The sequence below is a fragment of the Salvia miltiorrhiza genome, chromosome 2 (assembly GCF_028751815.1).
Source record: "Salvia miltiorrhiza cultivar Shanhuang (shh) chromosome 2, IMPLAD_Smil_shh, whole genome shotgun sequence".
NCBI classification, from domain to species: Eukaryota; Viridiplantae; Streptophyta; class Magnoliopsida; order Lamiales; family Lamiaceae; genus Salvia; species Salvia miltiorrhiza.
In genome coordinates, this window is record NC_080388.1 from 61,005,296 (window position 1) to 61,029,371 (window position 24,076).

At 35.9% G+C, this 24,076-nt stretch overlaps 3 protein-coding genes across 3 annotated transcripts; 2 read left to right on the forward strand and 1 right to left on the reverse strand.

Moving 5' to 3' along the window:
* The first annotated feature begins 10,494 nt into the window (after positions 1–10,494).
* On the forward strand, positions 10,495–13,671 carry LOC131009833 (uncharacterized). The gene is made up of 3 exons (XM_057937239.1): positions 10,495–10,823; positions 11,827–12,663; positions 12,745–13,671. The coding sequence occupies exons 1-3, from the start codon at positions 10,806–10,808 to the stop codon at positions 13,669–13,671; spliced, it is 1,782 nt and encodes a 593-aa protein (XP_057793222.1). The 5' UTR covers positions 10,495–10,805.
* Positions 13,672–13,698: 27 nt separating this feature from the next.
* LOC131009834 (uncharacterized) lies at positions 13,699–14,994 on the forward strand. Its single transcript, XM_057937240.1, has 4 exons — positions 13,699–14,001; positions 14,073–14,180; positions 14,255–14,458; positions 14,539–14,994. The coding sequence occupies exons 1-4, from the start codon at positions 13,837–13,839 to the stop codon at positions 14,992–14,994; spliced, it is 933 nt and encodes a 310-aa protein (XP_057793223.1). The 5' UTR covers positions 13,699–13,836.
* On the reverse strand, positions 14,696–18,674 carry LOC131010836 (uncharacterized). Its single transcript, XM_057938503.1, has 2 exons — positions 15,569–18,674; positions 14,696–15,470 (listed from the first exon to the last, which is right to left on the reverse strand). Exons 1-2 carry the CDS (start codon positions 17,848–17,850, stop codon positions 15,134–15,136), a joined length of 2,619 nt encoding a protein of 872 aa, XP_057794486.1. The 5' UTR covers positions 17,851–18,674; the 3' UTR covers positions 14,696–15,133.
* Between the last annotated feature and the right edge of the window lie 5,402 nt (positions 18,675–24,076).

Here is a 24,076-nt window from a genome sequence, read left to right on the forward strand (position 1 = left end):
TCAACGAACACAGTACAAAAAAATCGATGAACATTTTTTTTTTCTACAAACACACTACGAACACACTACAAAACATGACAATGAACATTATCATGTTCATTATATTTTTCTACGAACACAGTACAAAAATATCGATGAACACATGGAAAAAATCGATGAACAAGGGCGATAGGCGGCGTCCTCACCGGAGGAGCAAGGGCGGCGACGACGATGTAAGATCTGAAAAAGGGAGGCGGCGGCTGGGCGGATTTGCGGTCGTTGCTGCCGCCGATCGAAGTACGGATGGGTGCATGAACTAGCGGAGCAGAGGAGGAGGCGCCCACGATGATTGGGGAGGCGGAGCAGAGGAGGAGGCGGCGGAGCAACATGAGGAGAGATGGAGGCGATTGGGGAGGCGGCGGAGCAGCAGCAGGAGAGATGGAGGCGATTGGGAAGGTGGCGGGGAGGAAGGATTTAGAGATGAATATTGGAGAATGGCTGTAGTCGAGCCAGACAGAGGGAAACAGGGGAGGCGGCGGCCTGCCGACTGCTGCTGCCTGTCACGGTGACGGCGACGGCGACCGTTTCTGCCGGCCGAAAAAGAAACCATGCGCCAGATCTGGTGGGGGCTGGACGGCCGCTGCTGCTGTCAGGGAGCAAGAGGGATGTCGAGGGTGAGAGAGAGGTTGGAGGAGTGAGATTAGGGTTAAATAGAAAATGACATGCTTAACCTTTTGATTATAAAATAAATGAAAATTAATAAATTTAATCAATTAAATTACCACCATTAGATTAAGTTAGATCAAGGAACCAGATTTGGTCTTCATTCTCTATATAGGGGAGTGGTCTCCATTGAACTCTCCCCTATATATATATATATATATGGATGAGTTATACTAAGAATGCCATTTTTCGTGAGAAAGGAGAACGATTGAATAAGTCAGTATATAATATTGAATAAGTTGCTTGTAATGACTGCATAACATTTTTACCTGGGTTCGAATCCTTGAGGGAGCGAAAATTCTATCTAATTAATTGAATTTCGTTATTCAGTCATTACAAGCAGGTTATTCAACACTATATACTGGCTTATTCAATCATTCTCATTTATCACGAAAGATAGCATTCGTTTGATTTGCAGTTTAGGATTGCTTAGGATTAAAATTATCTTGAGATATTAGTGTGGATTAGTGTGGATTTATATTATTTCATGAGTGTTTGATATCATGGCTACTTAATCATATACTTATGTTTGATATCCATAGGATTATGTTGGATTATATTATCTAATACCAAAACTATCCTCACATAATTTTAAAAATATCATGTGTGTCCACCATTACTTGGGCATTTGCATCGATATGCGTGAGGAAGGGTAGCAGAATTTTTATCCAACTTCTCAGTATTAAATTTATCCGATGGGGGTGGGCGGATTATTAGTATGGGTTAATCCCACAAAATAGCATGGAGAAGTAGGATTAAGTAGGAGTTGACCATATTAACTGCACATGATATCAAACATCACACTAATCTGTATTAATTTAATTTATCCTACCTATAAACCCATATCAAGCAGGCCCTTAGTATAACTTCCTCCTATATATATATAGTTAGGTTCTATAGAGATTTTTTTTTTTTTTTCTGAAAGTTAGGAATGTTGAACATGTCAATAGTTTTTTATGAACATTAACAATAATTTTATTAAACGTCTGGGGATGTTTGGGGATCGAATGATGGAGTGCGAAATTTAAAACAAATAGTATATTTTTTTTAAGAAATATGTCCGTTCATAAAAAATTACTGACATGTTCATTACAATTATTGATATGTTCACCAAAATCTGGACACAAAATTTATTCTTAATTCTGGACCGTTTGATGGATCATGTTCAATGGATGAGATTGTTTTTCACTTCTTTAAATATTTGTCTTTCTCAATAGAACTTTTCCATATATATATATATATATATATATATTGGGTTACAAATTCATCCAACATGGTTACGAATTGTGAAAAATAAATTTTTGCTACCTTTGAGATTCAAACCCAGGATCACGAATTCATCCAACAAGGTTACAAATCAACCGTAGATCTTGATGATCTAAGGGCTGAAAATTATTTATATTTTATATTTTAAGAAGTGTTTTTATTTTAGCCCTCCCCTATATATATATATATATATATATATATATATATATATATAGGGGAGGGCTATAATAAAAACATACTCCCTCCGTCCACGAAAGAACTTCCTATCTTTACTTTTTGGGACGTCCACAAAAAAACTTCCTACCTATTTTTGGACTATACCCCACCACTTATAATTACTCTTACTTTCACTTTTTCTCAACTCTCAATATTAATTACTCCCTCCGTCCCACTCCAATAGGCTCACTTCATTTGGGCACGGAGATTAAGAAAACTTACTTTTTAGTAGAAAAGTGATAGTAAAGTGGTGTGGTCCACACCAATTAAGTACAATTTTTTTACCTAAAAAGGAAACTGAGCCTATTGGAGTGGGACAACCCAAAAAGGAAACTGAGCCTATTGGAGTGGGACGGAGGGAGTATAATACATTTTCACCACTCTCAATACATTCAACAATTTTTTCTCCACTTTCAATACACTCAATAATATTTTTCTTAAAATGCGTGCCACTCCCTCCTAGTAAGTTCTTTCGTGGACGGAGGGAGTATTTTATTGTATAAAATAGGAACCATTTTCAGCCCTTAGATCATCAAGATCTACGGGTTGATTCATTACATCGTTGGATGAATTCATGGTCCTGAGTTCGAATCTCATAGGTAGCAATAAATTATTTTTCGCAATTCATACCTTTAAATAGTGAATTCATACGTGTTCTACATAAAATTCATACATTTTTGTTGGTTTGTAGTTTTTATTTTAAGAGCTATTTTTACTGTAGCTCTTCCATATATAAATTCAAATCTAGATCATATATGTGTATATGTGGCGCACTAGGAACTGGAGCGAGACACGTGACATTGATTTTCTAAGGCAAAATACACGCAGAGACAAAATATGAATAAAATTTTTTAATTTCATTTTTGTCAATTTTTTTTTTTATTTTTTTTCGCAAGATCGCCGCCATAATTATACATATAGTTGAATACAAATATTCATATACAAAAACACACACATGCTTAACATCACACAATATGCATATCATATGCGACCCCTCATGTGCCTCTCGTTGCTGATCGCCGTCGTCATAATTATGCATATAGTTGAACATTAATACGCATATACATAAACATAGTATACGTATAACGTTACACACAAATATGTTTAGTACTACACAACTCAGCAAGTAACCAGCGACGAGAGACACTTGACGAGTTGCATAGTCCTAAACATATAATTGAACACAAATACATATATACGTAAAGACATATATGTGTAATGTTACACACAAATATGCATAACACACTACTACAAAAATGTACATACATAACACTTCATACATAACGGTTTTTTTAAAAAACCGTTATGTATGAGCGCATTTTTGGAATAGATAACGGTTTTTACAAAAAACCGTTATCTATGTAGTGTTGTCCATACACTTAGATATCGGTTTGAGTTAAACCGTTATGTTTGTGCGTTATCTATTAGTTACATACATAACGGTACTACAAAACCGTTAAGCCGACCGTTATCTATGAGCATCTTTTTATAACGGTTGTTTTAACCGTTATATATGAGCGTCTCAAGACCGTTATGTATTATTTTTTATATTTATTTTTAACTTTAATAATATTATAAAAAATTAAAATCCTAATTTCCTAATACACACTAGCGAACCCACAGTCTCCTTCTTCTCTAAAGTTTGAAACGGTACCCCTCTCTCTCGCCATTCTCTGTCGACTCCGGTGAGCGGCCGCCCTGAATCGCAGCCTCCCTCTGGCGCGACGAGGTCGGCCCCTGTTCTTCCTCCTCCTCTCCTTCCCTTTTGTGCCCTATTTTTTCCCCAAGAACAAAATCCTCAATTTCTAGGGTTTTCAGCCTCTCTTTCCTCTCTGAATTTCGCCCCTCCGGCGAATCCCGCCACTACCACCGCCGCCTCGCACAGCTGCTCCCTGCCTCAGGTAACACCTTTTTTTTTTTCTCTCTCTCTCTCTCAAGATCTATTTCTCTCTCCTTCTCTCAGTTCTCCATCTCGATCTCCATCTTTCCTGTTCGCGGCGGCCGCGGCGGCGCATGCAGCGCTGACGGTCGTCGCCGCCTCTGCTCTCCTCTCTCTCCCCTCATTCTCTTTAATTTCAGATTTGGTTTTCACTAATTTTATTTTTAATTTTTAGTTTTACTATTTTTTATTGTTAAATGTTGTGATTAACTCAAATGATGTTTTGATGAGCTATTATCTTCTGAACCATCACCACTTATCTATTGTTTAATTTAATCTCTAAATTTCAGAAAAATTTATCGTTGCTGATGCCATGTTGGGAATTGATGTGAATAATTTCATATGGTGTTCTACTACTTCTTCTATTTGTGTGTGTTTTTTGCTATCAAGATTCAGTTTTCTTCAGCAAGTGTTCAGACTATTCTCATCTTGCAGGGAGAGCTTGCACTCGCATTTGGTGAATTGTTGAGGAAACTCTGGTCTTCTGGTCGAACTCCAGTTGCACCTCGTGTATAATAGGGGAAACTTGCCCGTTTTGGTCCCCAGTTTAGTGGTTATAATCAGCATGATTCGCAGGTTAGTTTCAATCTAAATGTTAGATTAAGATATATTGTCATTCATTTAAATATAAGAAGAAATATAGATACTATCTATTCTTGTGTTAGTTTATCAGGAACATGAATTTCATCAATCAATTATCTGATACTAGAATTTGATTAAAAGCTAAGAGTAGTCCCTTAGAGTATGTGATGACATTATTAATATTCTTTTTATGCCTGACAAACTATCGTAAACTTTCCTTCTTGACATTATCATATCCCTCCAACCGGAGTTCTTCTAACGGAGCTTTCCAACCATCATTGGTGCTAGTTTTGTTCTACTATCGTATTTGTAATTTTGTATTTGTATTCGCTTTGGAAAATAAATACGCCTTGGTAGAGATGGTAAGTGGATGTCTGAGATGGTAAAGAAATGTACATGCTTCGTATATTCTTGTTTTTGAAGCAGGTGACTATTGATGTATACATTGTAAATTTACTGCAGTGCAGGTATTGTTAATATTGTTTTTGAAGATAGGCCTTTGACTTATCCAGATAGTACTTGTATTAATACAGTTAACTAATTGGCAGATGCTTTTGTGTATTAACATAATCTCTCTTTCATAGTTAAATATGCTTATTTAGCTTCATGTTTTCAGCCCATGCATCAAAGAAAGGATAGTTGGCATCAGGCTGAAGTTTGTAAGTTGGTTGAATGTATAAAAGGAGACATATGTGATATAATAGGCTCACATTGGTTACACGTTTTCCCTGTGTAGATCTCCGGGACGACAGGGGTTATCTTGCTGATCATATAGGAGGATCTAACATCATCACCACAGCCCAAGTGTGTACATCTTTCTTTTTTGTATTGTTGGATTTGGTATTTGATTGTGTTGACAAAGGCGGGCTCAACTTGTGTTGGGCGAGGAGCTGAGGAAACAGATTGGTGCAACAGCTTACATAGAATGCAGCTCCAAGACTCAACAGGTTGTATTCAACAACAACTTGAATTAATTCAATTGATTATATGCTAATTTGGTTGGTTGTTTGGCAGAATGTGAAAGGTGTTTTTGATACTGCAATCAAGGTTGTGCTTCAACCTCCACGGAGAAAGGAAGTGGCGTCGTAGAAGAAGCGAAACACTACTGGCTGCTCAATTGTGTAAGTTTATTGTGCATTTGGATGAATACTTTATATATTCATATTGCAATAAGCTTAGCTCTTCGATGAATACTTTATATATTGATAATGAAATAAACCATATACATTCTATATGTATCATCTGGTGTAATTAAGTGATGATTTTCATTTTGGACTGTAGAGTTGATTCTGCCATAATGCCTAATAAAGTGTTTCATTATGTGTGGATGTATAGTTGGTAAAAAATCATGATTTTTTCTTCTGAAATTTATACAGGTATGCCTCTGGGACTACTTCAATAAGAAGAAGCAAACTATATTAATTCCATGGAGAAGATGGTGCTATTCTTGTCCCTGGTGGTGTAGTTAGTCTAAAATTGGGCGATATGAAGAACCTAGTGCTTATATGGTGGGAGAATTGTTAGACATAAATGTATGTGATATTTATGAATATTTGGATGACAATGTATGAATATTTTGGATGTTATACAATATATGTTATCGATAGCAATGTCATTTTGTTGTTTTATAATTATTTCTTTAATTTTTGAGATAAATAACAGGAAAAATGAAAAAAAATATATTACAATTATAAAAAATGCAAAAAACTGTTATAAAAAGTGCAAAAAAACCGTTATGTATTTCTATCAAAGATAACGGTAAAAACCGTTATAAAAAGTGCAAAAAATCGTTAACTATGATGAAAAAAATAATTTAAAAATTCTAATACATAACGGTTATATCATTAATACATAACGGTAGGAACTGATATGTATAATTGTTAAAGATAACGGTTATGTACCGTTATGTATGAGCGTATCATACCGTTATCTATACTACTATACATAACGGTTATAAAACCGTTATGTATGACCATATCATAGATATCACCACTATACTTATCGGTTTTTTGGGGTCATACATAACGGATAAAATCCGTTATGTATGAGCGTTTTTGTAGTAGTGACATTATGTAATTTGTCAGGTGACGAGCGGCGAGAGGCACCTGATGGATCGCATAGTCATATGCATATATCTATGTAACGCTATGCATATATGTGTGTTTATGCATATTTGTGTTCAATTATATGCATAATTATAATGGTGGTCGTGCGAAAAAAAAAACAATAATTTTTTTTCAAAAATTTTATTTTTATTTTGCCCTTGTGTGTATTTTGCTTTTGTAAGTTTCGGAAGACATCTGCCACATGTCGCGTGCTTAGTGCGCCACGTAGATAAAAAAAGTGGTCCAGATTTGGATTTATATACTACCATAAGAAGGGATTTACAAGATCTCACCCATATATAAAAAAATAAAAAAAGAATTAAGAAAATAAAATAAATTAAAAGAAAAAAAATAAAAACAATTCACAAATATATTTATTCAAAAAAAGATGAATAGGAAGAGAGAATTTTGTCAAATTATCTTTAAATAAATATAATTTTTACATTTTAAATCTAATTTTTGTATTAAATAGACCAAATTAAAAAACATTTGTAATGATCTTAAATTTGATATGCATATCAAATACTATTTTATAATTAGTCAAATTTCACAATTTTAGAAAATAAATAAAACAAAAAAAAAGAAGATAACGAAAAAAGAAATAAAAATAAAAATATAGTTTACAAATAAATTTTTAATTTTATTATAATAATAAAATTGCCACTCAATTTTAAAATTGATTTAAAATTAAAAGTTACTTTATATTATACTCCGTCTGTCTCCCGAAAACATATTTATCATTTTGGACCGTCTTCCAAAACATGCACTTTACATTTCTGAGCACTACCTTGTCATTTCTGAACACTACGTCATCATTCAATTTTTTTTTTTTATGATTCGTTAAAAACAAATATTATCAATTAATAACTCTATTTTAATCTGGTATAGATATATATTATAAGTATGAATATTACTGATACTAAATGTCGTTTTCAAAATTCATATATATGATTAATAATTTTACAAAAAAGACCCGGATCGTATATGTATAAACCATATATCCAGAAACACATTATATAAGAAGTTGATTTGATTTTTTTTTTCTTTTTTTCTAATAAGATATGAAGTTATTCAACATTAGTTAATGATATTCGACATTAAAAGGTTGATATATCAATATATATATATATATATATATATATATATATATATATATAAGATATATTTTTTTAGCACATTTAAAAATAAATATTTTATTCTTAAGAAAATCTATTATTGTTCCATCAAAATCAATGTACTTATCACGCGTCAAAATCCCGTCGTTTATCTTATGACATTAAAGCATCTTTCCTATCAATTTTTTCGTTATCTTCCATTTTCTTTTATCTTTTTCTGGCCCTTTTATTTCTAACTTTTTTTACAAAAATTAAATAAATCAGTAATTATTCTTCTTTAATCTTGCCGCAAAAGATAAAGGAGAGAAGTACAAAATATATTAGATGCACTTTAGTTGAGATGCGTGTATTCACCTCCACCATAACTTACAATTCAATTATTCCAAAAATAGTGCTGCATATTATACTTGTATAATCTTATCCTTTGTTATGTAGCATCAATAATATAGGGCTTTCTTCTTCACTTTTCCTTTTTCCTCCCTACAAAAATCCAAATTTTAAACTTATATCTTGTTTTGATTTATGTTAAAACTATAAATATTTAAATTACTACTATATGACTTAAGCTAACTAGTTAAGTTAATTAGTGGCAGAGTGATTAATGTCAAGACCAAAAAATTTATGTTTGAGTTTACCATGACGTAATTTTTAAATTTAATGTTATTATTTTAAAAAAAAAAAAAAAAGAAGAAGGAGAGTGCATAGTCACAGACTCACAAAATTTGTTACATAGAAAAATATCAAAAAATTTCTAACATTTTTAAATGTAACAAAATTTACTTATATTTTTATGTGTAACTACAATATATAGAAATATGTGTGGATATAGCTAAACTTTTTTTTGAGAATGGATATAGCTAAACTTTGTTACACTTAAAACACATTTTATGACACATTCGTGGGTGTTACAAAATTATGTCACTATTAGACAATTTTGTTGTAGTGAATTTTCACACATAATAATGCTTCTTTATGAATATGACAATGATTAATTTATGTGATACTATATTTTATGTATACACTAATGCTTTTAATAATGCATTTTATGTATTATAATGATATACTATATTTTTATGCATTTTCCTTTGTGAGGTTTTGCCCATATGAAGGATTTTACTTACAAGGTTTTAATGAGGCCTTAGAAAGTTTTAGCTCAATTCTCTTGATTTTTTTTTATGAGTTATATTCTTAGGATATGCTCTATTATCTTGTATAATGGTTGCGATCTTTTCTATAATATGCAAAAATTCAAGGGGTCGTTCGTGGATGTCAATTTTGCATGGAGTTGCAGGCACAACTTGAAATTGAATAATCTTATTCCGGAAAGTTTTGAAATTATCAACAATGATTGACTTTAACTAAGTGCATCTTTATTGGAATTTCAACTTGGATACTCTCTTCAATATCCATCAAAATTTCAAAATATATATATTTTTTATTTGATTTATTTATTATTAGAAGGAATATCTACTATACATTCTATAGTACTATTTAATAAAACAGACAGTGAGATAACTATTTATGAACTTGGCATGACGTAGTTTATGTGTTAAGGGGTGTTTATTTTACATGCTTAATAAGATGGACGATTGATTATTTTTATTCCCAAGAGTATGATTTCTCCAATCTCACCTTTTTAATGGGATAAGAATCAAACAAAAACTAGCTTAAATGATAGAAATAATCAAATATCTTGAGATATCCCAAAGTTTCAATCCATTAAAATAAATAAAAAAATAATCATATTATTTTTATCTATTAAGGCTAATAACGCCCCGAAGGTCATGAATTTAATCCTATCCCCTTTTCCCTAACTTAAAAAGTAAAGGTGTTAATAGGCAAAAGTGCCCCATTCCTTATTCATATTTTGAAAAATGCCCACCCTTATCATGGAAAGCAATCCATGCCCTAAATTACTAATTAACCCTTAAGTGGGTCAACATCAAATGTAATCATTTCGGTCTTCTTACACAATCTTACACATTTTTGAGTTTCAATGCATTTTTGCACAATAATGACCGAAATGATTACATTGAGTGCATGCAATAATTTTTTTTACACTGTATATATATATATATTGTTCATATCTTTAAATCGACCGGACCCTAATTAACACTTAAACAAAATATTAAATTAAATTCAGCAAAATAGTAAAAATTAATATAAAAATACCAATAGATAGAACACAAACTTTTATGTCGATATATCATCGATCCGGCCGGTAAAATGGCCAGAGAAATGTATCCGACCGGGTACATTTCAATTTTAAAATGACCCGCCCGGATACATTTTTCCTTGACAATTACCGGCCGGATCGATATTATTTAGGCATAAAATATTCTATTTTATTCAATTTCATAAAAAAAAAAAAATCAAGACGCTAATAATATATATCCATTCGTATCTATCTTAAATTTTTTATTTTTTTTCCCTTTAATATCTTAATTTCAATACATATATTCTTTGAAATTATTTGTATATATATACCTCTATATATATTGTGTTATTCTTGAATGTTGATATATAGTACTATATAACACTATATATATCGTGTAAATCAATTGATATCTTTAAATCTAAAATATATATATATATATATATATATATATATATATATACTCAATATCCGTCCCAAATAAATGCATGCTTGTTATCCAAAAAAATCATGCATGTTACCGATACATAAAGGTAAAAATATCTTTCTTCAAAATTTGATTCCCTTTTGATAGACATAAAGCCGATTGTATCGGTCCGTTCACTTACTTTAAAATACTAGGGTTTTTGAACACTTTTTACTTCACCACACACCTCTATCGGCTTCTTCACTTTTACCCACCGAGAGAGAGAGTTCAAAAGATTGAAGCACCCTCGGACTCATCCATGGCATCTTCTTCACAGGTATTTATTTTTAATTTTCATGAAATTGAATAGAATAGAATAATGTATGCTAAAACACGATCGGTCCGGCCGGTGAAGTGGCCGGATAAATCGATCCGGCCGAGAACATTATTTAAATGAAACATACGGCCGGATCGATTTATCCGGCCACTTCACCAGCCGGACCGAGCGTGTTTTAGCATAAATTATTCCATTTTAATTAGTTGTATGTTTATATTAATCATTAGAAATTTACTGAATTTAATTTAATTATATTTGTTTAAGTAATCATTATTGAATTATTATTGCGAGTTTTGCTGGGTATTACATTGCACTGTTTGTGTGGTTTTTGTGTAATTTAATAAAATAAAGTATTTTATGCCTATAGAGAAACTATCCGGCCGGTACTATGCCCGGAATAATGCGTCCGGCCGGAACAGTTTCAATCTGAAATGTACCCGGCCGGATACATTGTACCGGACACTTCACCGGCCGGATAGTGTCTTTTTAGGCATAAAATACTTTACTAAATATATCTGTATGTTTACGTTAATTATTGAAACTGTTATTTTACTGAAACTGTTATTGTTTAATTATTGAAACTCTTATGTTTAATTATTGAAACTGTTATTAAATAATTATATTTAATTGTTTAATTATTAATTATTGAAACTGTTATTGCTTGGTTTACGAATTAAATTGCAGTTTTTTAATATTTTACTGAATTTAATTAAATTGCTTTGTATTAATTGCAGTTTAATAATTTACTAAATTTTTATTGAATTTAATATTAAATTGCTGAATTACTCGAATTTTACTGAATTTAATTTTAAATGTTTTAATATTTTACTAAATTTTACGATTTTACTTGAATTTTACTATTTTACTGAATTACTGAATTTTAATATTATTTAATTTAATTGCTTGGTATTAATTAATTTCGCCTCTTTTTTAATTATGCCTATTTGTATTATTTTTAAATATTTTACTGAATTTAATATGTTTTCATTTTGTAAATGAATAGGCGAATGTCCCATATCTTCGTCGCGACACTATAGACCAGACGGAGGTTGCTATCAGCACCTACTATAGGGATTCACATTTTTCGGAGCTGGTTGAAACTTTAAATGTGGTCGGCGAACAGTGCAATTCAGATTTATTGGGAAGATTTAGAGCATCATGTTTTGGGCATTTCACTGATTGGAGGCCCGGCCCGAAGAGCAATAAAGCATTACACCAGATTGTATCGAGGCAGATTGAGTCAAAAGAACATGAGATGTGCTTCTTTCTGTGCGGAGCACGAGTCAGATTTTCCCCTGCGGACTACGCATTAGTGACTGGGCTCAATTTCGGGGGATCGAGGTTCGATGCGACGTTACAGCACGACTGCAGTCGCGTGGAGGCATACCGACAATTCTGCGGTACGCGAAGCATGACCATACAGTCGCTCATCAAACGCGTGTGCGATTTGGATCGTCGAGTGGATGATGAGGATGGGAGCCTGTACCTTCGTGCTGTCCTCGTGTGTGTGGCTCACACCCTTGTTCTTGGGTTGGATACGCGGGTACAGCCGTGGCTTTGGGTTTTGGTGGATGATCTGGCTACATTTGATAGATTCCCCTGGGGCGCGTATTCGTATAAGATGTTATGCAATTATACGCATGAGATAGGAACCGGCGAGAAGTATCACTTCTACGGTCCTTCGTGGGCTTTATATGTCTGGGCATTGGAGCGCGTCCCGGGCTTCGGACACATGGTCGCAGCATCTAGCGGTGATCCGACAGCGCACCCTTGGTGTTTGAGATGGACTTTCAGGGGTAAGCCCCGGCTTCACGGTCTGCGCGATCTATTCGAGGGACAGGTAATCAGTTATTTAAGATTTAGTGTTTCACCGTTACTGGTTTTACTTATGTTCTAATATATTATCTTTGTTGCTTTCTAGGGTGGTGTCCTGCCCCTGGAGCCCGATGGTGACGATCTGTCGAATCACTACTTCATATCAGCGCTGACACCGGGCGAACTCTCGGTGAGCTTCAGGCCCCCCGACAACCCATTAGCTCGGGGTGTCCAATTTCCACAGCAGACCGGAGCCCGTGTTGTGGAGGAGCGCGGGGACGAGGATGATGTACCTAGTCAACCTCGTATGACTCGCAGTCACAGTGTTCGGGGCCCTGTGAGGGATGCTCGACCCCACGAGTCGGCTCGTCATTCAGTAGATCCGGGCAAGCGCCCAGCGCCGTATACTTCTTCATCGTCGAGCGGATCTCGGTCTGTATCCAGTCCCAGCGAGGGTGAGGTGGACCGTAAGTGGGTGAAGAAGACGATCCGTCAGGAGATTAAGAAGGCCTTCGGCAAATTCGTGGATAAACTTAAGGGCAAGGGTAAAAAGGATAGGTGCAAGAAGAGCAAACATTTCCCAGTGCCCGACTCCCCTGATGATGATGACCAGCGACGGTCCCCTGATGATTACCAGCCACGGTCTCCTCCACAGCGACGGTCTCCTCCACCCAGTGCTTCAGGGCCCGACGCTTCAGGGCCAAGCGTTTCACGTCCCTGCGACGACGACCCCCGCGATGAGGAACCACGCCATCCAGAGACCCAGGCCTACCCATCACGCCCTTCAGATTATGCCCATTCCCGCCCAGCAGAGACCCCGGATTACAACGAGCAGTGGCGGGCCATGAATCAGTCTGTTCAGGGCGACTACACACCGGCAGCGCAGACTTTTGACTGGTCTACCCAGGTCTACCCTCATTGGTCTTCCCCATTCCTGAAGCCGCAGTATAGCACAGAGACCCCGATATTCTTTGCTGAACCGCTCACTTCTATTGCACCACATGAGTGGGGACAGTCCGGTTCGGCAGGGTAGGCTCAGACGGAGGAGCCTGAGCCACAGGCAGAGCAGCCACAGGTACTGCTGCTGCAGCACCCAGAGCAGCCGCCGGCAGAGCAGCCGCCGGCAGAGCTCCCGCGTCGCAGTCAGAGGGTGAGGCGTCCGTCTAACTTTCAGAGATCGCCTTGGGTTAATAGCCAAATGCCACGTCCAGTGACACAAAACTGCAGTGACCATTATGAGAAGTGGATGGCTAGGTGTCGAGAGGGTAGGCGTGGTGAGATTTATGTCAAGGCAAGTGGTGGTTTGCGGGAGTACGACGACTTCGCGCGGGTGGATAATGTCAGCCAGGAATTCTCGACTGGGGTAAATAATCTATTGATTTTAACATTGTTAAATTACTGTCTACTAACTTATTGATTTTAACTTTATTGCAGGATATTGACTTGTATTTCTTGAGCTTGAGAAATAGACTTCGAGGTTCCCTGGATTTACTGGATGACGTAGATATGAATAACACAATCATAGTAGACACGGATTGGTTTGTAAGTAAACTTTCATTATTTATATGTTTTCATTGGTGCGGATATAAATTATTAATTACTTATTTGATCTGTAGATATACCTCAAGAAAGAGTGGGACGCTCTATTGGATAAGTGGGCAGGAAGTGAGTTCGGCCCCAAGGAGTTTCATGTATTGACTAGTACAGCAATGGCTGATGATTGGCAGCCTGCTATAGACTGGATCTGCCAAGTACGTGGAAAATCACTTAAGGGCCATGAACTTCCTCCTGGTCATATAGGATGGATGGATGCCGCACAGGTTATCAGTTAAACAATTATTGTTACTTGTCATTTGTGATTTATCGTTGTTTCTTATCAATTCATTGTGGTTTGTCATAGGTTCTCATGCCAGTCATAATTGGCCACCATTTTATCCTATGTCGGATTCGGTTAGGAGACGCCGTTTGCGAGGTCTATGACCCAGTATTCCACAAGCTAACACCTCGACAACAGAATGATCGAGTTGGTGATTTATTACCTTTACTGAGATTGTTGCCAGTTGTCCTTCAGGTGTCGAGGTGGCTAGACGACACATCCATTGATTCGACAGTGGCAAAGAGCAAGTGGCCACTTATGACGGCAGTGTTTGCTCCAGCGGAGGTTCAGTTTCACCAGCAGGACTCTGTCAGCTGCGGGCCTTTCGTCTGCATGTATGCTGAACGACTGATATCTGGCTCTCCATCCATTGAGTGGGGTAATAGCAACGTGGCGGCATATAGGGCCAAGATTGCTAGATCTATATTTTCGTTGTGTGAAACTTGGAATGCCCGTACCAGACGACTTGGTTTTGCATAGTTTTGTATATTGTTACATTAATGTGTGCTTCTATTTGGTTATTCGTGTAGCATTATTTCCAGTAAATCATTCCAGCTTAGCGAATAATAAGATAATTCAAACAATATCATTAACTGTTACAGCACACAAATACATCCCACTACTCCCTGGGCTCAGTCGCCCTGCCAGCGCACGTTCTCTTGCTGTGTCCTTCTTCATGGCAGATGCTGCAATTCTTTGGTTTACGACGCCTGATACTAGAAGACTCATCTGCTTGTGTGCTGCTGCCTTCACCACCACCTCGATGTCTACCTTCTTTTGGGCGCCCCGCTTGACCTTTTACAATCAGAGGTAATACAACCTGCTCAGCGATGTGCTCGGGAACCAACCACTGGCGTCTCGGCGGGAGATTATTAACTTCGCGAGAGTAAGTATCGATAAGAAAGTCATTCGTGTAGTACGAGTCTACATACTCCGCGATCGTATCACCGGCTTCACTATAAAAACAAACAAACTCCGATAGTAATCAATATAACGAACATTAGAACATATTTACATTTCAATGAACCCGACAGTAATCATTTCATGATCGTACCTTATTGCAGCGATTGAATGAGAACAGGGCAGTTGGTCTAGCTGAAATACTCGACATTCGCATTTTTTCTTCTCCAGATCCACCTTGAAGCTTGTGTCAACAGTTTGCACCTTATACTTCATGCCACTCAACCTTTGTGCAGTGTATCGACGACTTTTTTGGACTTCAATAGCTACCCTTTTACCAGCCTCAGCAGTCAAGCCTTGCTCGATTTGTTGTGCAGCCCTTAGTCGCTCGCTGAACCATTTCTCAATAACAATTCTGATTGCCTCTAACATCGAGCATATAGGAAGTCTTCTTGCCCACAATAATCTGGAATTAAAAGCTTCAGCAGCATTTGATGTCATAAAACTGTAGCGTCGCACAGGCATAGGACACATCGAACGAGCCCACTTCTCCGGCCCAATCCCCATTAGTTTATCGTACGCAGCTCTCTTCATAAACTTCAGGGCGTTCATAGCCCTATTGAAGTCGGACTTCTCGTACGCAAATGCAGCTTGTCGATACACCTCGACCACTGCCTTACCGTAATGCTTCAGGTTATTTTGCAAATGGTAGTAGCATAGGCCGTGGGTTGCATTTGGTAACTCATTCCTGATAGCATTGGCAATGGAGATATGCTGATCAGAGACAATCAAAAGTTCATTGGCTTGGCCATAAACACGTCGAATGCGTGACATGAAATAAGTCCACGATTCATCGTTTTCTTTCGGGCCAACACCATACGCGAGTGGGAACAAACTCTCGTTGCCGTCCTTCGTCACTGCAACAAACAAAATACCCCTATTCTTGCCCTTCAAGTGTGTGCCATCGACGACAATCACTGGCCGTAAGCTGAACATGAAAGGGGTAGCCGAAGCTGCAAGAGCAACAAATAAGTGTTTGAATCGGCCATCATCGTCAACTTCCCACTCCACTATCGAACCGGGATTGGATTGTCTCAACATGTATAAGTACTTGGGCAGCATCTCGAAGGACTGATCATGTCGACCATAAACCATCTCAGTGGCTCGATTACGGGCTCGCAATGCAACATCGTACTTGATCTGTACGCCAAACTCACGTCGCAGCTCCAGCTGGATGGCCTTCGGCTTCAAGATCTCGCAATCGTCGTGTATCTTCTGTGCTAAATATGCTGCGACGACTTTTGCGGGGGCCTTTATTCGCGCTACGCGCCCTAGCTCACCGTCGCATGAGTGCTCATTGGTGAACTTATACACTCCCCAAATGGCTCCATCTTGTGACGATGCATGGAGCTTGAAGGGGCACGTATCTGAATGCTTGCATTTGAAGTAGACTCGTCTGCTGTCTGATTTGCTGACAGAAAATTCCTTGCCCTGCTTCATGTTCCACAGACCGATTGCAACGATCAGATCATCTTTGCTATTGAAATACATATTCTTTGACAACTCCCGAGGCAGTAGCTGATAATCTTCAATATCCACAAGTGCCGCTGCGGCGTCCAACGGGATAACCGGAACTAACCAATTAGTTAGTTCATCTGCTCCAGGAACCTGTTCGTCATCATCCTCGTCGATCTGCAAATTCTGCCAACCTGCATATTCAATCCCCGCCCTTCTCACGTTCTCTGGCTCCGACAAGTCTTCAGAGGCGCTTGTATCAGTCTCGGCTTCAGACGATGGAACATAATCTTCATCTACATTACCAGCATCCTCCACAAACTGAGGCTCGTACGTATATTGATCATCAGCTGGACCCCAACAACGATCAGTTGTTGGGCGATCGTACTGGTACGTATTTGGCTCATCCCATGAAGGCCAACCCGTTGACTGATCATTACCCCAAGTGACCGACGGTTCAACACTTTGTTGCGCCGGTGAATCTCCGGCTGATAGGTCTAAATAAGCATATCTTTGGATTGCTTCCAATCCGTCCCCACCTTCGAATGTTGCACTGGATTCACCTCCATACCCGAAAGATTGAGGGAGATCGAACGAAGGAACATACACTCCTCCACTGTAATCGTCTTCGACAACATAAATCTCAGGAAAATGTGGCTGGGACGCCAGCAACTGAAGCAAATCATTGTCATCGGCAAGAATATTTTTACTGTATACCCTGCCATTTAATCTCTTCGTCAAATAATACAAGCTGTAATTAGTGCTCAATGAATTCTCCATCATCAGGTAATTTATCATGTACACCGTACTGGCCATTGTGTCTCCGAAAATATGCAAATTCTTAGAAGAGCCGCCGATGTACTCATAACCATTGAAGGCACCTCCATAATTAACCACAAAGTATCTCCCATATTCATTCATCTACAGAAAAAATAATAAATAAATAAATATATGATGTAAATGGAATAAAATGTTAAAATACAACATATAACATGTTAATACACTCGAAAAACATCTATCCGCCCGGGGAAGTATCCGAGAAAATGTGTCCGGCCGTGTATTACATGATACATAATTACACACGGCCGGACAAATTTTCAAGGACACTTGTCCGGGCGGATACATAATTTTCGAGCATATTAACATGAGTTATGTAGCAATATATATGTATAGAACTAAAATGCAACTAATAATTACTAATTAATACTTTAAAACATGATAGAATTTGCTCTAATTCACATGTATTTCCTTCAAACGTGGCTTTAAATCATAGTATGCTATAATATGCTAATAATTCACATAAGCATATAGGATCAAACAAAACATTGAAAATAAACAATAACCAACTTAAATTACATTTCAAACGTAAAATGACATACCTTTAAACGTTCGGATGAGAGAATTCACAAATAATAGCTTCACCACTTGGAAAATATTAGAATTTCTAATGAGTTTGAGTGTTTTTTCACTTTGAGTGTTCGGATGAGAGGATGAGAGAATTCACTCATATATAAACAAAGTTTCCTTCATTTCACGTGAATTTCAATGAAATTAGAGTGTTTGACATGAATACTTTACTGACAAAGCTATTTCACATCATATTTGTCGTTTATCATCAATTTAAAAAAAAAAAAATTTATGTCCCTTAATTGAAGGCTAATTAATCGATGGAATATAAATACAAAAAATTAACACAATCCATATTAGCACTCAAAACACACATAGGAACCAAAAAAACATCTATCCGACCGGAACATGTATGTGTCCGCCCGAAGAAACTTATGTCCGGTCGGACACTTTGTTTTTCCGGTCGGACGCTTTTTTTTTTTTTCCAATGTGTGTTTTGAGTGCTAATATCGATTGTGTTAATTTTTAGTATTTATTTTCCATTGATTAATTAGCCTACGATTTACTTGTAAAACCTTCGATTTTAATTCAAAAATAAATAAATATTATTTTCTCTGTCAGTATTTCACATGTTCCAACACTTATTTGACCGATTTCAATGTTTAAATTGATGAATTGATGTTTTTCTTACACTTTAACAACTTTTGTCATAGATGTGTAAGAACTTTTGCGGAAAACAATGCACATCCATCACATTCAAAGGGCATTTTCGGTTCTTCACTTATTTAGGGCATGTAGTGCTTTACATAGTAAGAGAGGGCATTTTTCAAATTATTCATAAGAGAAGGGGCACTTTAAATTTCGCCTCAAATTAAAGTCATATCTTTAATTTTGATAACTCATGCATCACCAAAAAACCACATACTTGTTCAAATATTGTTACTAATCCAAAATCCATAAATGTAAGATCGACCTCAGTCGATCGTGTGTGGATCTATGTAGGGGCGCATTGGGCTCCAGTTCAATGTAAATCAATTTTTTCTTATATCGGTGTATTCTATTAAATTAAATTTAAAATTAACTTAGTAAAAGATATTTAAAAAAATTAAAATAAAGTTATTGTGTGTATGAAGTGTGAAGAAATTAGATTGAATACCTCAATACGGATCTCCTCCACTTTTCCTATCAAACTCCTACAATCACCACTTGGCAGCTCCCCCATCGGCTGAAGGATTTATTTTTCAGTTCATCCTATTACTAAATTATTAAATTGTGGATCCGCTCCAACATCGATCACACATAACATTATATATTCTTTGATATCAACTATATCATGTAAAACCTCTATCTCAAAATAAAAAAAGAAACGAAAAAGGAAATAAAGAAATCAATAAAGCAAAAAACCCATTTCCTTAGAAAATAATTTAAATACAGAGTATATATCATATGATTGACACACAAATATAAGAAAACGACAACTTTAGCCTATATAGCCTATAGCCGATATCATATACACATATATTTGTATCATATATATATAGCACATCATAAATTCATAATCGTTGAGGATCAGAAGAAACCTCATAATAGTCAATATATCATTCCATCATGAGTGAATAGTAATACGAGATTTTTTTTAGGGGAATATTAATAAGAGAATTAATAATGCATAACACGTATGCTTGTTTGTATTCAATATCTATCAACAATTTTGGTTTTTTTTTAAAAAAATCAACAATTTGTACTTGCATGTATCTTAGTGACAGGCTTTATTGCGCGTGCAAATCTACATTCCGCAATCCGCATGAGAGTGATCTAATTATATACGATTCTCAAAATATTTATTTTGTCAATTTCTTTTCGGCCATCGAAAATTAATTATTTCAAATTGTGTTTTTCTTAATTTCGCATGTTTGCTATATAGGAACCCTTTTATTTTTGTAAGTATGTGATTTACTCTTATGTCTGCAACTTTAGGAGCATAAAATAAGTTACATGCAAAAAGTATGTGATGAGTCATGAAACAACACTACACAAGTAATTAATTTTCGATTCTTTGTCCAAAAAATTGATTATTTTAGTACTTCACCACCTAAAGAAGTTTTACTTAATTTTGGTAGACTCAAGTATTTAATTTAAAATTTATCCTCTATATATTCACTTTAGGCACAACTGTACACGTACACTATTGATGAGACAATATCACATGAACACGAAAATCAACTAGAAACTAACCGCATCCGACTCTAATTAAACTTACTATTTTCTTCGTCTCAATAATAATTAAATTAAGGGAATAAAAGTGATGATCCACATATTTAAGCAAAATTAATTGTAAGCTAATAATCTTTATTTAATGTAGTTTGAACTTTTTAACATCTATTGATTAGAATATAGAAAAAGGAAAAATAGAAGCAATACTTAAAAGTTTTCAAGGCTGCCGATATTTTTCTAGCGCCAAGTTGCAATTTCATGAGTGCAAAAGAATACTCAAATAAAATTTCATTTATTTTTTGGGATAATTCAAATTTCACACCAAAATTCTCAAATTACACATCAACAGCTTCCATAAATTGGGACAGAATCCACACTTTAAAAAATGCATATGCCCTACTCTTAAAAACCACCAAAACACTCCAAAAACAAAAAATTGAGGCGCAAAGATTTATCAACGACTGAAAGAAATTCAATTGTTCAATTTCTTCTTCAAGATAGTAAAATTGGGAAGCCAAACTGGGGGAAGATACTCGACACTGAGTCTTCTGAGTCTGGAACATACTCGACGCTCAGGTAACCCTTCCAATTGATTTTCATCATGCATGGCGGTGGAGGCGGCTTCAACAATCAAAGCAAATTAAGGTTTAGATATGTGTATTTTCAAATCTGAGATGGCCAAAGGGTATATAGATTCGAGCCAAAGGCACAGCCTTTGCGGCGAAGTGGTTAGAAACGGAGGTACAGAGGGCGGCGCCGGTGGAACAACGCCCAATGGGGTAGGGCTTTTGGAGAGAGAGCGCGAAGAAGAACGACGCAGAGAGAGAGAGAGAGCTGAGTGGAGGGAATAATTAGGGTTAGGCTAGAGTAGGCTATAAATAGGTAGATTAGTGAGGTTTTAGTTAAACTCTAATTTGTCCCAAAATAGAAACAGACCAATATTATTGGGACAACCCACAAAGGAAAACACGCCAAGATTATTGGGAAGAAGAGAGTATTAATAAGGCCATATGATTTTGCTATGCTAAAAAATAATAGATCTAACAGAAAGCAATAAAGAAATGAATATGGTGGAAACATTGGGACTTTGTATTGACTTTGGATAACTTTAAGTATGCGGAAGGTGTATCGTGTGTAGCTTGTGTATTTACAATGAGACTTTACATGTATTATAGGCTAAAAGATTGAGAATCCTTGTAGGACTTTGTCTATAATTGAATATAACTATAATTCCTTGAGTATATCCACGCCTTCAAGTTGATCTTCTACTTCATAGGACATGTGACTTCTTCAAGATAACTCCAAATCCCGCCAAATCAGGGTTGTTGCCGAGCTGGCAGCGCTGTTCTTGATTGGATTAAGTTGGTTTTGCCTTAAGTAGTCAATTTTCGGAGATGTATTCTTTTGTCCTCATCAACTTCTTCCCTAGTCTGGTAAAAATACATCATGACTAGTATTTTTAATAGACTAAAGACCTCGAAATTATATGGCTGAATTTTGATACATTCTGTTGTTAATATTTCTACGAACTAGCTAATATTCTTGAGTCTTCCTTTGAAGTTGAACTTTGACTCTCTATTGGGAACTGTATATATTTAATCTTTATCTTTCTTTTACGTTTTTCTATTATTTAGTTGTGGAATAATGTGTTCTATGCAGTTGGCCACGTTTTTAATAAGTGGAAAGATGGATGTGGATAATTTGTTTCTATTTTTAGGAACCATGATCTCTCAACCATCATCCACGACTAGTCGACTGACAGTTTTCGGAGAGGTATTGCAGCGGCCATAGGAAGCTTTTGGAAGTAAGTTGAGGAAACTGACCACAACATGGCAGTCTACAAAAGCGACAAGATGGCCCTCTCATGCGTACAACTTGTGAGTGTGATTTCATTGACCTAACATTCATTACAACCATTTTGTCATTTGTCCCGCTGCAAACGTGACACTAGTTCTTCGACCCTTGCTTTGACGGAGGAGTCTTAGGCAATTAATCTGTAAAGGCTTACTCTGTATTGATGAAAGGTCAAGGGCAAGAATTGAAGATCGAGGACATTGAAATATAGCAGGCTATTTATTTGATCGTTTAACATTAGGTTATTCAACTGTCAGTTTTCTATGTAGTATATATCAACATTTTAGTTGCAGTTAATAGATAGGTGTTTTAATCCTAAGCAATCAATTTGTAAAGGTTGATCACCAAGAAATCTTATATTGTACTTTGTAATGTTGGTAAACATAGTGAATTTGGCCATGCGGCACTCACGAGTTATATTTATATAACCTGTGAAAAAATATCATGTGTGTTGTTTTCTACTACATGTTAGCTTGACGGTTTTTTTTTCTATGACAAATCCTAACATCTCAAAGATTTAATATCATTTGTTTATGTTATCTTTAACTTTTTTTTTTAGAATTACAAGAGGAATTTAGTACTCCCTCCGTCCCATTAATGAAGACACACTTCTAAATAAGAAAATAATTAGGGAATAATAATACTTAATTAACTACACCTTAATTACATTATAAATACCCTAATTCTTAATTTATCTCTCTGCCTTCTTAGGGAAAAAATAATCGTACGCAGGTGAGACCACTATCCACAAAGGTGGGAAGACTACCCACACAAAAGTGAGAAAATTACATGCGCGCAATTGGGATTGAACCCAAGACCTCTCACAAAGGAGAGTTTTTGGATGCCTCAACCTTGCCACTTGAGCTAGGCCTCATTGGCACATGTTAGCATGATGTTATCAATATTCCTATTAGTATTAATTTTATAAATCACAAAATGTTATTTGTGGTCTTTTGAACACTAGATTATTTCAGTGATTAACGAAAGAGAACTTAAAAACAAAAAAACAAAAAAATAAAATAAAACAAGAAAAACTTGTATGAAATTACCATATTTTAGTGGAATCTCCCAATTTTCTTTTGAGGTTGTCTCATATACACCCGGATGTACCGTACACACGGGTGTAAATGACAATAACACTATCTTGGAATGACACTAACACTATTTTGTTTTACAAATGACACTATCATGTTATATAAATAAAACTATCTCGAAATGACATTAACACTAAATGACACTATCACTATATCGAAATGACACTAATACCCCGGGTATACCGTTACACCCAGATGTACAAGAGATTTTGTATTTTCTTTTTCTGAGGATCGTGGAATCTCTCAATTTATGTAAGACGGAATGTTTTTAATTTTACAAATAGCCTAACTGCGAAAGGATGATTTTTGTAATTTATCCCTAAACTTGAAAATCATAACATTATATAGTTTTCAAAAGGAGAAATTGCATATAAATACACTAATTTTGACCAAAATCTATTTTTGACGTGTATTTATAAAAGTTCAATAAAATACACAAATTTTATTAATTTTATTCAATTTTGACTCTAATTTCATTTTCTCCAATTAAAAAATAACATGGCGTCTATATGGCTCACCGAAAATGACATAATGTATGCATGACATATACACGACGTCTATACGGCATCTACATGGCGTTTATGTGACATATATATGACTTATCCGAGTCAAAATTGAATAATTAATAAAATTTATAC

Excerpts from the sequence above, each read along its gene's own strand:
- LOC131009833 (XM_057937239.1), top strand. Across the intron at positions 12,664-12,744 it reads GCGATCTATTCGAGGGACAG|GGTGGTGTCCTGCCCCTGGA; the intron begins GTAATCAGTTAT and ends GTTGCTTTCTAG.
- LOC131009834 (XM_057937240.1), top strand. The coding sequence starts at position 13,837 with ATGCCACGTCCAGTGACACAAAACTGCAGTGACCATTATGAGAAGTGG. Across the intron at positions 14,002-14,072 it reads GCCAGGAATTCTCGACTGGG|GATATTGACTTGTATTTCTT; the intron begins GTAAATAATCTA and ends ACTTTATTGCAG. Across the intron at positions 14,459-14,538 it reads GATGGATGGATGCCGCACAG|GTTCTCATGCCAGTCATAAT; the intron begins GTTATCAGTTAA and ends GGTTTGTCATAG.
- LOC131010836 (XM_057938503.1), bottom strand. The coding sequence starts at position 17,850 with ATGAATGAATATGGGAGATACTTTGTGGTTAATTATGGAGGTGCCTTC. Across the intron at positions 15,471-15,568 it reads CATTCAATCGCTGCAATAAG|TGAAGCCGGTGATACGATCG; the intron begins GTACGATCATGA and ends TTGTTTTTATAG.